General features: G+C 38.1%; 2 protein-coding genes across 7 annotated transcripts in view; one reads left to right on the top strand and one right to left on the bottom strand.

Moving 5' to 3' along the window:
- The window catches only part of ZNF654 (zinc finger protein 654), an 88,121-nt gene extending 87,047 nt beyond the window's left edge, over window positions 1-1,074 (bottom strand). For 2 of the 5 annotated variants that reach the window (XM_019745428.2, XM_074333248.1), the window contains exon 1: window positions 543-831. In XM_019745428.2, coding sequence (XP_019600987.1) covers window positions 543-731 — 189 coding nt within the window. In that variant the 5' untranslated portion in view covers window positions 732-831. Of the gene's footprint in view, window positions 1-542; window positions 832-934 lie in introns of those variants that run through there. The other 3 variants (XM_074333262.1, XM_074333266.1, XM_074333259.1) reach the window with 3 other exon arrangements.
- CGGBP1 (CGG triplet repeat binding protein 1) lies at window positions 1,047-8,044 on the top strand. 2 transcript variants are annotated; one of them, XM_019745434.2, is made up of 3 exons: window positions 1,047-1,239; window positions 1,840-2,047; window positions 3,983-8,044. In XM_019745434.2, the coding sequence occupies exon 3, from the start codon at window positions 4,000-4,002 to the stop codon at window positions 4,501-4,503; it is 504 nt and encodes a 167-aa protein (XP_019600993.1). In that variant the 5' UTR covers window positions 1,047-1,239; window positions 1,840-2,047; window positions 3,983-3,999; the 3' UTR covers window positions 4,504-8,044. The 2 variants fall into 2 exon arrangements, with proteins under 2 accessions (XP_019600993.1, XP_019600994.1); XM_019745435.2 differs by having other exon boundaries at window positions 1,055-1,239; window positions 1,840-2,094; window positions 3,983-4,574.
- Window positions 8,045-15,848: the final 7,804 nt, after the last annotated feature.

Below are 15,848 nucleotides of genomic sequence, written 5' to 3' on the forward strand. Positions count from 1 at the left end.
GCGGGATTTTGTGAGGGGATGACAGGAGACCCTAGCAGAGGGGGAGGGGTGGCGATGACAGGAGAGGGAGCCAGCGAAAGATGGCATGTTTCCTACTATCTCCGAAAAAGGGGAGAATACGGGGGGCAAGGGGCGGGCAAAAGAAGGCAGGAAATGTTGCCAGAGATTCCAAATGAGGTGAGAAGGAACAGGGTACGAAACACAAGAAGGCGGGACCCTCGGGCAGAAGGGTTTGTTTAGGGAAGAGGAGGCATGTCAGTACCACAGAGCTTTCCAGCCAGCTGACCCTCCTTTCCAGCCCCTCCACCTCCGACAAACTCTCACTTTCTCAGCAACCCTAAACCCCGCGGGTCATCCCCGTCCCGCTCCCCGCCCCCCACCCCAAGCTGGATAGGTGGAGGAGGGAGCTTCACCCTCACTCTCCTTGTTGGGTTGGTGGAGCAAACACCGGACACAGCCCTGATTCGAGGACGAGAAGGCCAGGACACGCAGGAAGGCCCAGAACCCGGGTGACAAGTCCGAGCGGCCGACGGGCGCCTCACCTGACAGAAGCGTCGGCAGTAATCCCTACTGCTGATCCCGACGACGCCGCCACTGCAGCTGCGGCCGCCAGTGCCGCCTTGGCCGTCGCCCGCAACTCTAAACCCCGCAGGGCCTGGCGGTGACTCCACAATGGCCACGAGCTCTTCTCCGAGGCGTTCGGCCTCTTGGTCGCTCTCTTCCTCCGCCATGAGGCTCTCACCGCCCAGCGCGTACCAGCCCCTGCGCCGCCGCCGCTGTAGCTGCCTCGGCTAACCTCCTCCTCCTCTAGTTCCCTCCCCCTTCCCCCCCCTCCCAGGCCGACAGGGGCCTCTCGTCTGGCTCTACTTCCGGCTCCGCCCACCCACGCCCCCAATTTTTATTGGATAAATCTAGCCGCCAATCATGCACATACCCGCATTTTCACTACCATTGGCCAACTGAGCCGTCTGTTTGATAGACCCGCTGTCCATTGGTTAATTCTGCTCGGCGGTTGCTGGGGACCGCCTACGAGCTTTGCCATAGGCAGCGCAGGAGGACGGGGCGCGGCGGGGGACACGGCGGCCGCCGCGGGGCTCGACCGGGCTACGGCTGCGACGGCGGGGGCGGCGGTGGCGACGAGTCCTCCTTCCTCACCCCCTTGCTCCTCCTTTTCTTCCTCCTCCTTTCCTTTCCGGCCCGGTCTCGTCCACTTCCCCTAGCGGCGGCCAGGATCCTACGGTACCGAGAAACTAGGGAGGCCGAGGGTGGGCCCGGCCGTTGGTGCGGGCTTTGGGCCCGGGGCCTTCCGTCCCGAAGCGGGAGCCGGGGGCGGAGCCGGGGCGCCGTTGTCGGCGGGAGGAAGAGGGAGGAGACGGGAAGCCTGACAGCGGCCGCCTTCGTCAGGCGCCTACTGCCTCCTCCCCTGAGACTGCCGCCAACTCGGCTGTCGAGTTGCCGGGCCCACTGCCGGCAGCCGGGACTCGGCCCTGCCCAGCTAGCGGGGCAGGGGCGGTGGGGCGCCGACGTGCCAGTGTCGGCGCGGGAGGAGGGAGTCTAGACTGCGAGAACGTCCGGCGCCCCGCCTTTCCCTCCCCCTCCGGAACCCTGGGCCGGGGCGCGCGAGGTGGTGCAAAGCGGGGCGGACTTCTGAGAAGGGGCTGGATTGAGGAGTATTGGGGTAAACGTCGGTATCGGATAGGTGGTCTGGAGTTTCCTAAAGGCAGCGGTCTTAAAGACACCTGCATGGTGGCTGTTGACGTTCTTGTTCATCTCTTCATCCACCCTTTTTCCCTCGTCGTCCCCCATTTTTTCTTTCCGTTTGTTTTTCGTGTTTTACAGTAAAGGCATGACTTCCCGGCACCACAGGGAAAACAGGGTGCAAGCCCAGAAACTATTTCCCCACCACCACTTGTTGAAAAACTGATTTGAAAGAAAGCGTCTCCGATTTGAACAAACGGAAAGTGCCAGGATTTCATGCGTCTCAGGTTTTGCGCTGGGAACCCCTTACTATTAAGTATCAAGACGAAAAGAACTGGAAACTAATCGGGTAAACATTTAAACTTGAAAACTTCTGATGAGTTTTATTTTGATCTAGTAAGTGATTTGCTGCTGCTTTGTTGACTAGTTCCTGCTCTTAACTTTTTAACTTCCGCGTTTAAAATATCTTTACCTTCTATTGAAAACACTTTTGTTCTTCGGTACTGTAAACTCGAGCATCCTCTACTGGGTAGATATTTGTCTCTGGAGTAACACAAGCAGACTTTTTGAAGTTACAAGATACTGGAATGTATAGGCCTTTGGCATTGTTACAAGTGATTGAGCATTTTTTTATGCTTCAGAGAATAACGAACATTTTTTTTTTTAAGTTTGAAATCCATATATTTAAAGACAAGTCTTTTCACATAGAAAGATTTAGGCATTACTGGGCACAAATATATGTTTTGCATAACTACTTCAGAGCCATTTATTATAATTGGGACTGATTTGCCATAGGAGTATAAAATACAAACCATTAAAGTGCAAATGTGTAATGGTAAATCACTCCTTATTAAGCAGAAATCATATCTGTCTTATCTGCCATTGAAAACCAATAGCCAAACATGATATTTGGCACATGATAGCCATGCATTAAACAGATTTTTAATGGGGAAAAAAACAGAGTTAAACCTATTAAAACCTAAACGTTATTAATACTTTACAGAATTTCTGTGAAATACTAAGTCCTCTGAGTTTATGTCCATAGATGTCTTAACACATTGGTAATTTGTAGTTCTTTTGAGAGAGATTACATGTTACCCAGCTATGAATTCTCTAGTATGGATTAACGCCATTGTTTCTGATTACACCTATAAAGCACAGTTCTTCAGAGCACACTTAGGAATTTGTCTCTAACATATTTATACAAAACAGAATTCTATCTTGAATTCCATCAAATTAATTTTAATTTCTTATATCTAGGTTAATGTAAGAGCTTAGCCCAAATACATGGCCCCAGGGAACAAATGGTCACCATAAGCAACATTTGTTCAGTATCTCAGTGCCCATAACATCATGATTTTGGCAATGGTCATAAAAGTTTGTTACTGGGATAAAATTAGAATTATTAAGCAGATTCTAAGTTAAATATTTGGAAAAATAGCAAAGATAATCATTTACTTATTCCATCATCAGATTGTGATTGAGCATCTATCAATCTAGGCACTATGTTAAGTTCTTAGTTCTGACTTACTAGTTAATATGTGAAATAACTATTTAACAAATGTAAGTATTAGTCTTTAATGGAAAAAAGGAAAAAAGTGTTAGAAAAAGCACTTTGCATATTTTTATCATCACCTTTTGGAAAACCTAGTAGAGGTAAATATGCATTAAAAAGTGACTTACTTTGAACTCTATATTGGTTTTAACATTTAAAGTCATTGATATTAATTGCATTTGGTCTGTCTTAGTTTTTACCTTTCTTTTCTTTTTTTCTCGGCAATTTTGGAACTTATATTAATCTTCATATAGAATTATGCCAGTATAGTTAACCACCTGTTTGAACAAACTTTTTTACAATTCCCTACTATTGTGTTCCTAAAAGCAGTTGCCCCAGAGCTGTGAAGGAAAAGATGCCCTTTTAAATTTAAATACACATCTAAATTGGATGAAATTAATATAATCAATACCCTAAATATTGACCTGTGATTAGGTTTTCCTAAAAGATAGTGACATCTGAGATAGTTACAGTTCTTTTTTCATAGTTTTATTTGAATTTCATCAAAGTCAAGGAATGGACCTAACTGTTACTAGTAACTTGCTCTGGTTGTGCCTTCCCTTTCCTACTTCAGGTAAGTTAAGACTTAATGGACACATGGTCTATTAATTTGAATTAAGTTTTCGGTAATTGTTAATCTTAAAAGTGTTTATACTTTCCTTTTATTGTTAATTGCTTCCCTAATGAACTGTTGTTCTACACTTACCTTTGTTTCCCTTGTCTTAAAAGAACCTTATTCAGTCAGAATGGAAAGATTTGTAGTGACAGCACCACCAGCTCGAAACCGTTCTAAGACTGCTTTGTATGTGACCCCCCTGGATCGAGTCACTGAGTTTGGAGGTGAGCTACACGAAGATGGAGGAAAACTCTTCTGCACTTCTTGCAATGTGGTTCTGAATCATGTTCGCAAGTCTGCCATTAGTGACCATCTCAAGTCAAAGACTCATACCAAGAGGAAGGCAGAATTCGAAGAGCAGAATGTGAGAAAGAAGCAGAGGCCCCTAACTGCATCCCTTCAGTGCAACAGTACTGCGCAAACAGAGAAAGTCAGTGTTATCCAGGACTTTGTGAAAATGTGCCTGGAAGCCAACATCCCACTTGAGAAGGCTGATCACCCAGCAGTCCGTGCTTTCCTGTCTCGCCATGTGAAGAATGGAGGCTCCATACCTAAGTCAGACCAGCTGAGGAGAGCATATCTGCCTGATGGATATGAGAATGAGAATCAACTCCTCAACTCACAAGATTGTTGACAAGGAGGTTACTATCATTGTGATCAAGATAATAATGTGGAGTATTAAAGTTATGTGTTGATTGTGTGGTTCATTTTTATATTTATTTCATTTAAAATCATGTGATGCAGAATAGTTTTGCAATGTGTATATAGTTGCAGGCAAAAAAAATGTAAAACTTACTGTTAATTTTAGTCACCAATGGTGTAAAGCAAAACTTAGGGTTTAGAGTGTGCTAGGATACCTTAAATCTGATGGTTATCTTTAAAATTTATGGTTTTTCTCCTGAAATGTTTGTGCATGGAAGAACTGCCCTGCTTTTTTACCCTATTGCCATGTATGATTATTCCTTGTGAGATTACTTAATTACTTGGATTGAAGACTAGCCTAGGAAATTGAAGCTGCTGCCAGGCAATACCACTCACAGTAACTTAAAGGAATTATTTCTGATTAGAGGATTCTCTTCAAAAAGGAAGGGATTGTGAGAAACTGTTCTTGTATCTTCAGATCTCTAGCAGAAAGTGACTGTGTTTATTTCAAACCGCTTTACTTGTATATGATATAGTTACCTTAACTATCCTTCAGTTCCTCACTGTCTTTTTTCCCCTTTTTAAAGGCTTATTGTTGTATTTAGTAGCAGCTTCCAGTGACCAAAAGACTAAAATCTCTTTCAATGTCAGTGCCAAAAGCCAAAGGGAATTTTGCAGTGACATGATTTTAGTCTCTTACTATAAACAAATTTTTGAACCATAGCTTTCATTTCAAGCATCATCTTGAATTTGTAAGTTGTTGGGGTTTTTTTGTTGTTGTTTCTTAAGGTCTTAATGTTAAAAGATTTCAGGATTGGCATTTTAATTTAAACAGGTAGACATTTTATGATTGAGTTTTCTGTTTTTACAGAATATAAGTAATTTTTGGCCGATAGATAAGGAAATTACTTTCTATACATTAATTTTTCCATATGATTTTATAAGAGTTTATTTAGAATAGACTAGAAGTTTACTTTCACTTTTATGTGCTTTGTCTCTGGTGGTACAAGGTTTTTAAATGGATGGTAAACAATTGTCTAAAAAATACTGGCAAGATTTTTGTTGTAGAGATCTGGCAGTATCCTGCATAACTGTTTGGATGAGGAAATAATCACTTCTGTTAAGGGTCAACCATGTTCAGGAAATGATCTCTATCTGAACCTCACTATCCTTTAAGGTTACCAAAGTAGCTTAAACCAGTTATGTCCTCTTGTTGGAAACCCATGTTATATTTTTTAAAAACTAAACAGCTGAAAACTTGGGAGTAGAGCTTTAAAAAAAAAAAAAAATCTCAAATTCTTTGAAAATATTCAAGTTAAAATACTTATAAAATATATTTCTATTACAAAGTACTGACAAATGATGCCCTGTGTGACAGCAGGAGTTATCTTTGAGGTCATTTTACCACAAATCTTCATTTAAAAAAAAACAGCCAAAGTGAATATGAACAAGGTTAGATTTTATATTTTTCAGAAACAGCTTTCCATGTCTAAGTTTCTTTCATAGACTTAAGCTCCTAGTTCAGATTGTCAAAGTGTCCATCTGATTTTAGATTTTATGTGGATATTTTGTTTGTGTTTTAAAATAAGCCTGTGACACCACCACCCCACTTCCCCCCAAAAAAAATCAGTTGTCAGAATTTGAACTACCAGTTTTTCTCATGTTCAGTTATGTTAAGTAGCACAATAAATGCCTAGAGTAGTGTTCTCATTGAAGCACATGAGACCAGCAGCCAAACAACCAAAATGTACTTTGCTTTTCCTTCCTCTAAAGAATTTGCAGGTAACCATGTTTAATTTCAGTTATCTATGTAGAAGGTCTAAGAAGCTGGGAAAATAAGTGAGTCTTATAACACTATTTTCGGAATGCAAAAATAAGGTTAGATAACACAACCATTCTAATTTTTCAAAATTCCTTGTGATTCAGACCACTCCCTGTTGTTCGGATATTTTGCGCCTGACAGCAAACGTGTAGTGGCAGAACAGCTTTGAGTAGTAAAAAGCAGTAAACTGGATAATGTTCCACTGGAAAAACACCAATAATTCACATTTGCGTTTCTAGTAGTTATTACTGATTTAATGATTATTTATGTCCCATGTAAATGTATTTCTCCAGGCTCCTAACTATTCCCACATACAATATATCTAGGGGCACAATCCATCCTCCTGTTAGGATTATATCATGTCCTTAGAAACGTTTTCCATCCTGTTGTGGAGGTTTAATGTTTCTTTACTGATTATAAAACTTTTTGTTCCCTGAAACTGGTTAACTTTGTCTCATAGTTAAATAGATAAAGCAGAATAATTGTTTCAGACTGCTCAACCGTACAAATCCGTGAAACTAGTTGGCATATGTTAGATAACAAATGAGAAATGTCTGAGAGGCATATACTGCTGTCGAGGTGTAGTGGACGTGTGTACAAAGCTTTCAATCTTAACTATATAGTGTTAGTGTGATGCTATACTATTGGGAAAATAGCATTTTTTTCTATTTTATAAGTTGTATGCATAAACAAGATTTGTAATGTTTCATTTATAAACTGCCTTCTTCAACAATCCTTCCCTGTTAATAGTGTTTTTTCAAAGTATGGTAGTATGTTTTCCAGAATTTCACTATATGCTTACAGTAAATAGTTTCTAGCTTGTTGAAATGTTAAATTTCTCGTTAGTTTCTTTTGATTCTATGGGGCATATAGCAAGCCTGAAGGGCATTATAATCATTACAGGGTGAAAATTTAGAAAGATTGTGTATGAGAGCCTAAAAAATTTTATTCATTGTCATCTTTGGGTAAGACTTTCCTTTTTCAAACAAATGCTACTTCCAGTTAATGCATTTGGCCCTACTGAATTTTCAGGGACCATAAAACTTTAAAGGAAAAGTTCTGCATCTTAGAATTGTAACCAATTAAGTAGTATAAGTTTGGGATTGTTCTGAAGTAGTCATTGCTTAAAAATTATTGTAAGTTAACAGTTGGCAAGATCTCTAAGCAGAAAATTCCATGTTAAAAACTTGCCTGAAAGAATTTGTGTATGAATGTTAATGGAAAATACATTTAAACAAAATAAAATTTAAGGTGACCCAAAACAAAAGCCACAAACAATTCATCATTTGGTGCTTAGTCTTTGTAAGGGCTCTCCGTGGTTTGACTTGCCCCAACTGCCTTTAAATGAGTACAGATCACCTTCATTAAATAGATTTGTTCTTTGATTTCACTGAAAATCTTAGTCTAAAATAAATTGTTTTAGCTTCTGGTCAACACCGATGAAAATGTGAATAGTGAGGTGGCTATCCTAAACCTTGGTTTATCTTAATCCATACTAGCATACAGCCTTCTGAGGTAAATGCAATTCTTAACTAGTGGTATTCCACTTGTATCCCGAATAGTGTATTCATTAAAATTTTTACTATGTTCATTTTTGTATTCCCATGCTTTTTCTTTTTTTGCCCACGCATGTATTCTTAGTATAAATGTCTTGCTTTTAAAATTGTGTCTCTGACTTTTAGAAATAAATTTCAAAAAATTTGTTTCAGAAGTTTTGAAAGCACATTTTGTTTTGTGAGTAAATAACATTTCATAATTCCAGAAGATCAACGGAATTTTACTAATTGAGTTTTATTTTTCTACTAGTTATATCTCTGGGATTATTGGTCCTTATTCCCAATATAAAAACAAGTATTCTGTCATGTCAGATTCACATGATAGCTACAGATAACCCCTTACCCAAAAAATTATATAGGTAATGTTTAAGCTTTATCAGTGCTTTTAATTAGAAACATTTTGATTTTTTACTTTTAGAAATACCAATTATCAAAGATGGGCCTAATTTGCATCTCAAGTTTTACTGGGTTTGAGATTTGCTGTGTTATTTGCCGCTGGAGGCAAAAAAAAATGCATAGATGTTGTTATAATGTGGGGGATGGTGCACATTGTTTTTTCTAAGCAACTCCTTAAGCATTCCTCATGAGACTAGTTACCAGCCAAATAGTTATTACTGGTTTCATCTTGATTCTCGAAGTATTATTGTGTACAAGAACAGCAATAAAAATTGAACATTTGCAGATTAAGTGGTCTGCATATCCTTTGAGAATCTGGTAGTCCGTAATTCACAAAATAATTTCCAGATTAAAATCTTTTAAGTAACAGGATTGATCGATTTAAATCCCTGTAAAATAAGAACCTGCCACACATTTTAATTCAATGCTCATGGTAAATGAAGAGCTTCATTGAGTAGTGACTATCAAAATAGTCACTAGTGTACCTAATCACACAGTAATGGTTATCATAATCTAAACTCCCGGCCAGCTATATATATTAAATGATAGACTCGCCAAACTTTAAGCATAAAAGGAATCTGTGTAATGGGAAACGTTTTTATATACCGTTTTCCTCTTTGATTTTTTTCTTACTATGGTCATGTAGTACCTATTCAATAGTAGTAATAATTTGATGCATTATTTTTAATCTAGCAAATTCCACTTTTATTAATATAGTCTACAGAACAAAAGAGCGAATATGTGAAGATGTATGTAAAAGGAAGTTCATTTTAATACCATAATAGTAAATACTATAGGGGAATGGTCCAAAAAGTCTGACACATCCATGTTATGGAACTGTCAAGTGAACTGATAATACAGATCAGAAGAGATGTCTACGATATTGATAAGTTTTTAAGAATTAACTATTTTCTCACCTTTGAGGAAAAAGAACAATGCTACATAAGTGCACTATGTTTATATGAGTTAATCAACACACACTGTATGTTAAGATTACAGGCAAGTAGTGACATTGGGGCAGGGGAGAATATTCGTCTTTTCCTTAATTGTACCCCTGTATATTGACTTATTTATAACAAGCACATGTTATCTTTGTCACACACATAAATGTGAAGTAGACTTTTACTGAAAACTACACAATAATTATATCCAAACTGTAAAGAATAGCAATATCATAATTCATCTACCTTGTTAATGAGAATATTAAATAGTGTTAATTGCTGAACAAATATTTAAAAACACATCTTAGTTCTTTAAAATTTACTTTCATAAAATTTAGTTGCACATTGTTACCTCTTTTTCCCAAGTTATTCATTACTAAATATGTAATGGGGAGTCAGTTTCAAAGCTATGACTTGACTATCCCTGTACTTTTTTTCTGTAAACTGCCTAAACTTTCTAGTTTTTCACAGTAATTGTATATATTACTCCACCGTACTTCAATAACGCCTATAAAAAGCACAAGTTTAATCACTGTTACCATAAAATCTGGTAGACATGTTTCAAAATCTGTCAGTTAATGGGAATAAAACGAATGTCAAAATATTAGGTAGTTCTTTATAACTTACAGCACCTTAATTTCTTATTTCAGAAAACCAGCGTTAGATCAGGATTGGAACTCCATATCTGGTAATTATATGTTATCTAACTTTATTCCTCCCCGTGAAAGTTGCTATTTTGGAACTCACCGTCTTTTGAATACTCTTTCTCCTGGGGGATGGCCTAGCATCTCCTTACTTACTGACACAACAATAATGCCTTTACTACTCAGTATAGTAGTAACAGAACAACCAAGGTGCAATCTTTTTCCATACTAATAGCCGTATGTTCTTAAGCTTTCTTTCCTGTCTGATTTCCTTCTTTCTCCCTGAACGCTTCTTCAGCTCTCCCCTTTCTAGATTTTAATGCTGCACATTTGGCTAACAAAATATTATCAACTTACTGAGAGATCAGAAGAGTTTCAAGTAGCAAGTTCATGTCTAGAACCCATTGTAGTCATTAATCCACATTTTTAGGTATACCCATAAAATGGTGCGGGTTTTTGTAATTCAAACTGCGAATACTGCCAAAAAAGCTGTATCTAGTATCTTCACCAAGTTATACATGCACATGACTCCAGATTCTACATTTCTATAGAAATAGGTTTTACAATAAAATTCTCTGCCATCGCAATTAACTGCAATTAACCTTAAACTCACTAAGCTGTCTTTTATTGTGTCTGTCACATTGATTTTTGTTAATCGGTATTGACAATGACGCCAATACTATAAACATCTGATTGACTTAATTGTTTTCTTAACTCTGTGTGGAATATTAATCAATAGACTACATTTAGGAAAGAAAGAACATTTACAGCTATGTTTTCAAATTATATTTAGCATATTTTGGTATCATTTTATCTGCTTTATTCTTTTTAAATTTATTTTTGTCAAAATAATACATGCACATAGTTTTAAAGATCAGATAATGCTAAATGATTTATAATCGGTAATCCCTGCTTCACCCTCTCACCCTTCCCTATTCTTCACCTCCCCCCATCACCTTACTTTAAACCCTTTGTTTCTTCTTGTACTTTCATATTTTTGAATGATATGCTTATACTAAAATTTTGACTTATCAATTTAATATATGATGCTTAAAAATAAAGATACTGTTGTTTTCCACTAGCCATCCCGTACTTTTTCTCACCATAGGATTTTTATGTAGTTAAAATCAATAGAAAAATGTTTCCATTTTTATGGCCACATAAATGATGTTTTCCACCACTGAACCAAATATTGTACTGTGATTATCTCCTCATATTTTTTTTATTTTAATTAAAGTTTTATCCTTTATCATTTTATCAAGTTTTATTAGCTTGCTTTCTCTTTTTCCTAAGTGTAACAAGAGATATGGCAAATACCTATATACCTATATATGGCAGATATCTTTCAAACACTTAAGTATGTCAAACTATCCATATCATTTACTTTCCCAGAGACCTTCGTTCTCAGCGTTCTTTCATCCTACTTAAATTTGAACCTGTTTTTCTGTAGGTCCAAAATAGTGGTCATCCTGGGATGTCTCTTTGCTTTGCTGCTTTTCTGGTTAGATCCTTCCTTTCCTGTGTTCCACAACCTGTACTTTGCTTAATCCATTGTTTGGCTTAAGCATATCCTCCAAAAGCTTCCTAAGAAAAAAATACATGGAAGGTTTATTTCTTAATATTTTGCTTGACTAAAATAACTTCATCATTCCTTCACAATTAATTGAAACTTTGGCTAAAAAGGTTGAAAATAATTTTCTTTGAAAAAATTAAGGCATTGCTCCCTTGTCTTTCAATGTCTAGTGTTGTATTAAGAAATCTAGAGCTTTTCTCAATCTTGTTCCCTAATTTATATGGTCGTTTTTATATTATTTTTGTATTATATTTATAATATAGATATATACTGCCAGAAAAGCAGCAAAGCAAGGAGACATCCCAGATGACCGCTGTATTGGACCTGGAGGAAAACAGATTCAGAGTGGAGCAAGAAGAAAAAGGGCTGGGAAGGAAGGTCTCCAGGGAAAGAAATGGAATATATATTATTTTGTATTATATTTATATTATTTCTTTGACAGTATACTCTCCTCCATTTGTTCTATCTTACTTTTAAGACCTCTTTCTTATCTTCCGAACATTTCTTTTTCATAGCATCCCATTTTAGGTTTATAATTGCAGTATTTTCTTTTATCTCTCTGTGACTATTAATTGTAATTTTTTAAAACCTTCCTTGTGCTTTGCATTGTCTCTGTTGCCTTTAGGCCCCTCTGCATCTGACTGCTTCTTTCAGTCTGTCTCTTCCCTATTGGGAACATTATTTAAGTTATTAGTGATTCTTGGATGCTCTTTCATATTTCAGAACTAAATTGTTGATTGGAATCCTGTGTGCATGGGTGGGACTTGGCAAGAGGTAGTATAATCAGAAGCAAAACACAATCTTTGAAGAACTCCAAATGTCAGTTTTTGAAAATCTTTTATCTAAGCGCTTTCAGTTTCTTCAAACTCACAGGGAGAGGGGTGACAAGGATGTTTATAACATGCCCAATTACTGGAATTCCGAGAACAGAATGAATACTGGAGCTATGATGAGTTGAATTGTGTCTCTCCCCACCTCCTCCCCCCACCATTCATTCATATATTGCAGTCCTAACCCCAGTAACTCAGAATGTGACCTTATTTGGAAATAGAGTCATTTGCAGATGTAACTAATTAAGATAAAGCCATACTGGAATAGGATGGGCCCCTAATCCAATATGACTGGCTCCTTGTGAAAAGGGGAAATTTGGATACGCGCGCGCACACACACACACACACACACACACACACACACAGATAATGCCATGTGAAGATAAAGGCAGAGATTGAGGTGATGCAGCAGAAACCAAGGAATGTCAAAGATTGCTAGCAAACCGTCAGAGGATAAAAGATATGAAACAGATTCTCCTCACAGTCCTCAGAAGGAGTCAATCCTGCCTAAACCATGATCTTGGACTTTTAGCCTGCGGGACTGAGACAACGCGTTTGTATTGCTTAAGCCACTGAGTTTATGGCTTCTGGTAGTTTGTTACAGCCCTGTGATGAAACTAATACAAGAGCTTACGGTTCAAAAATGTAATAATTATTTTAATCCCATGTTGTTAGCCTCTTGCTTCATTATAATCCTCTACTCAACTGGCTTTCCTGAATCTGGAGCTTCTCTGGTTCAAATTATCCAGAGAATAAACTTCTTGTCCCTTGGTTGGTGAGTGGTGTGGATATGTGAGTGAGGAAATGGTTATCTACTTGTGTGGTCTAGGGAAGTGAGCCCGCTGGGAGCCTCCCGGCTGCCTGTGAGTGCTGAGCCCCTGAGGGTTTCTGCAGGGTGAATTGACACATTCTGTATTTCCTCCACTCCAGTCAGTCACTTATTATCACCCAACTATATCTTTTGAAAGTTGAGAAAATTTCTCATACATATGAGAAACTTTCTCATACATTATGTCATTTTCCATTTCATTTGTCCTTGTGTTTTATACACACACATACACACACACACAGAGAGACACACACACACACAAACACGTGTTTAAGTCATGTATTTTTATTTTAGTAAAGTTTTACGAGAGAAAGGAGATAAAAACATGTTAATTCACCATTTTTAACCAGAAGTCCTTTGCTTCTGGTCTCAATATGTTACATTTGAACATCAAAGCCAGAGAGTGGATAGATACGACAGGCCAACCTCTTGTATTGGCTTCCCTTTATGCCTCAAATTCTTAAAATCTGAGAAGAAATTCATAGTGGCGTTATAAAATAAAGGGGTCCATAAATCAATAAGACATCTCAAGGAACATCTGGGTGATGGAAAGATTGATTGCATGGGACAATTAATTGTACAGGCTATGGAAAGTAGATTGCATTAGATTGATTAAGAAGTGAGAGAGAGAGAAAAACCAAGGCTCAGATGCTTTGAAAAAAACCCACATCCTGAAGAAAACCACTTCTGAATACATAGCAGATCCAGAAAAATGGCAAGCTCAAAGGGAACAAATATGAAGAACAGGAGATGTTGGCTCTGAGTAAACGTCGGGGTAAATGGCTAGCTAGGTGGCTTACCCTTGCAGAGCTGGGGCTAGGTTCTCCAGGAGGCTGCCTACACTCTGAATCAGCATCCAATATATGGTACTCTTTCTCCCATACTCAGTGATGGTACCACTCACTATTATTCCTAGTGACCCACTAGCAAAATCTGTGCATCTTGTTCCCAGAACTTTATGTTCTGTTGACCTAGAGGGAGGGCTTAGTTCCAAAGGGAGGGCTGCTCCCGGCATGAGACACAACCATGATTTTCAATTGAAATGGAAGTTAAGACTGCCACCCAACTACTTTGGCCTCCTCATGTCTCTGAATCGACAGGCAAAGAAAGGAGTTTCTGTGCTGGCTAGGGTGAGTAATCCTGACTACCAAGGGGAAATTGGACTACTACGCAGTGGAGGTAAACAAGAGTATGTGTGGAATACAGAGATCCTTAAGGGTGTCACTTAGTATTACTGTGTCCCATAATTAAGACCAATGGAAAGCTACAATAACTTAATACAGGCAGTGCTACTAATGGCCCAGACCCTTCAGGAGTGAAGTTTTTGGTCACCCCACCAAGTGAAAAACCACAACCATTTGAGGAGCTTGCTGAAGGTAAAGAGAGTACAGAGTTGGTTGTGAAAGAAGATAGTTACAAACACCAGCTATGACCACATGACCAATTAAAGAAATGAGGATTGTAATTGTCATGAGCATATCCTCTTTATTTTGCTATGAATACATTTGTGTGTTTATATCTACTATATGGACACCAGTCATATTGGATTAGGGCATATCCTAGTGACCTCATCTTGACTTAATTACATCTACAAAGACCCTATTTCCAAATAAAGTCACATTCACAGGTACTGGGGTTAAGACTTCAACATGTCTATGGAGGACACAATTCAACCCGTAATACCATTAACATCAACTTAGTGCATCAGTCAAAAAGTTTACCAGATATTTGACAAAACCAAAGGTACTAACAAGATTGACCAAGATGACCAATCAGATGACCCAAGGAACCAAAAGAGAACATTTGAAACATTAACTACCTTCAGAGTGGATGTCATGTAAAAGAATACTATCCACAAAACAAGAACAGGGTGCAACAAAAAGTTTGCAATCAGAGGAAAACATATGTCTTACAAATTAAAAATAATAAAATTTAATAAATGGTTAATCAATAACAAATGATTGATTTGGAAGGTAAAGTTACAGAACTCTCCACAGTTGTAGAGCGAAAGGCACAGAGATAGTACTGTAAGGAAAGTTAAAAAACATAAAGGAGTAATTCAGCATGTATGTTGTCTGAAATAAAAGCTCCAGGAATACAGACAAAGAGAAAGTAAAGGAGACAAATAATCAAATATATAACTGAAGAAACTTTTCCGTAATGTCTAAAACCACAAATGTGATTCACAAGAGAGCTCCATAAAATTTAAAAAGAAAACCTCATGTAAAATGAAATTGGAAGGCCAGAAGGGGGAGCCCTCACGCCCTCCATAGATCCCAGAGCCCACCAGGAAGAACTTTTGTTTATAACATCTCTCCCAACTTCTTCTTCTCCCTATAAAAGAGGAACTTGTGCACATAGTTCGCCATTTGACCACAAGCGCCGAATTGCAACACTTTGTTGTTCCCAAATAAACCTATTTCGCTGCAGAAATATCTGTTGGTCTATTTGTTTAAACTCAACAGCTCCAAATATTAAGATAAAAAAAATATTTGCCTTAGACAATTATTTGGGAAATTTCAGAACTCTTAGGACTCAGAATAATTGCTAAAAGCTTGTCAAAAGGAAAAAATACTATCCATACAGGAATTGATGCGTTCCAAACTCCAGGGGATACCATGTCCATGACATTGTCTAGCATTACATCCCAAAGTCAGAAATGCTTCCAGGAACTGCTTTAGTTCTAGAAGGGTATCAGAAGTCAATAGATTAATACTGTGGTATTAGTAATGTATTTGGTCTTTAT

Source organism: Rhinolophus sinicus, linkage group LG01 (assembly GCF_036562045.2).
Source record: "Rhinolophus sinicus isolate RSC01 linkage group LG01, ASM3656204v1, whole genome shotgun sequence".
NCBI classification, from domain to species: domain Eukaryota; kingdom Metazoa; phylum Chordata; class Mammalia; order Chiroptera; family Rhinolophidae; genus Rhinolophus; species Rhinolophus sinicus.

Bases quoted from the DNA above. Each gene is read 5' to 3' on its own strand.
- CGGBP1 (XM_019745434.2), top strand. From the start codon at position 4,000: ATGGAAAGATTTGTAGTGACAGCACCACCAGCTCGAAACCGTTCTAAG.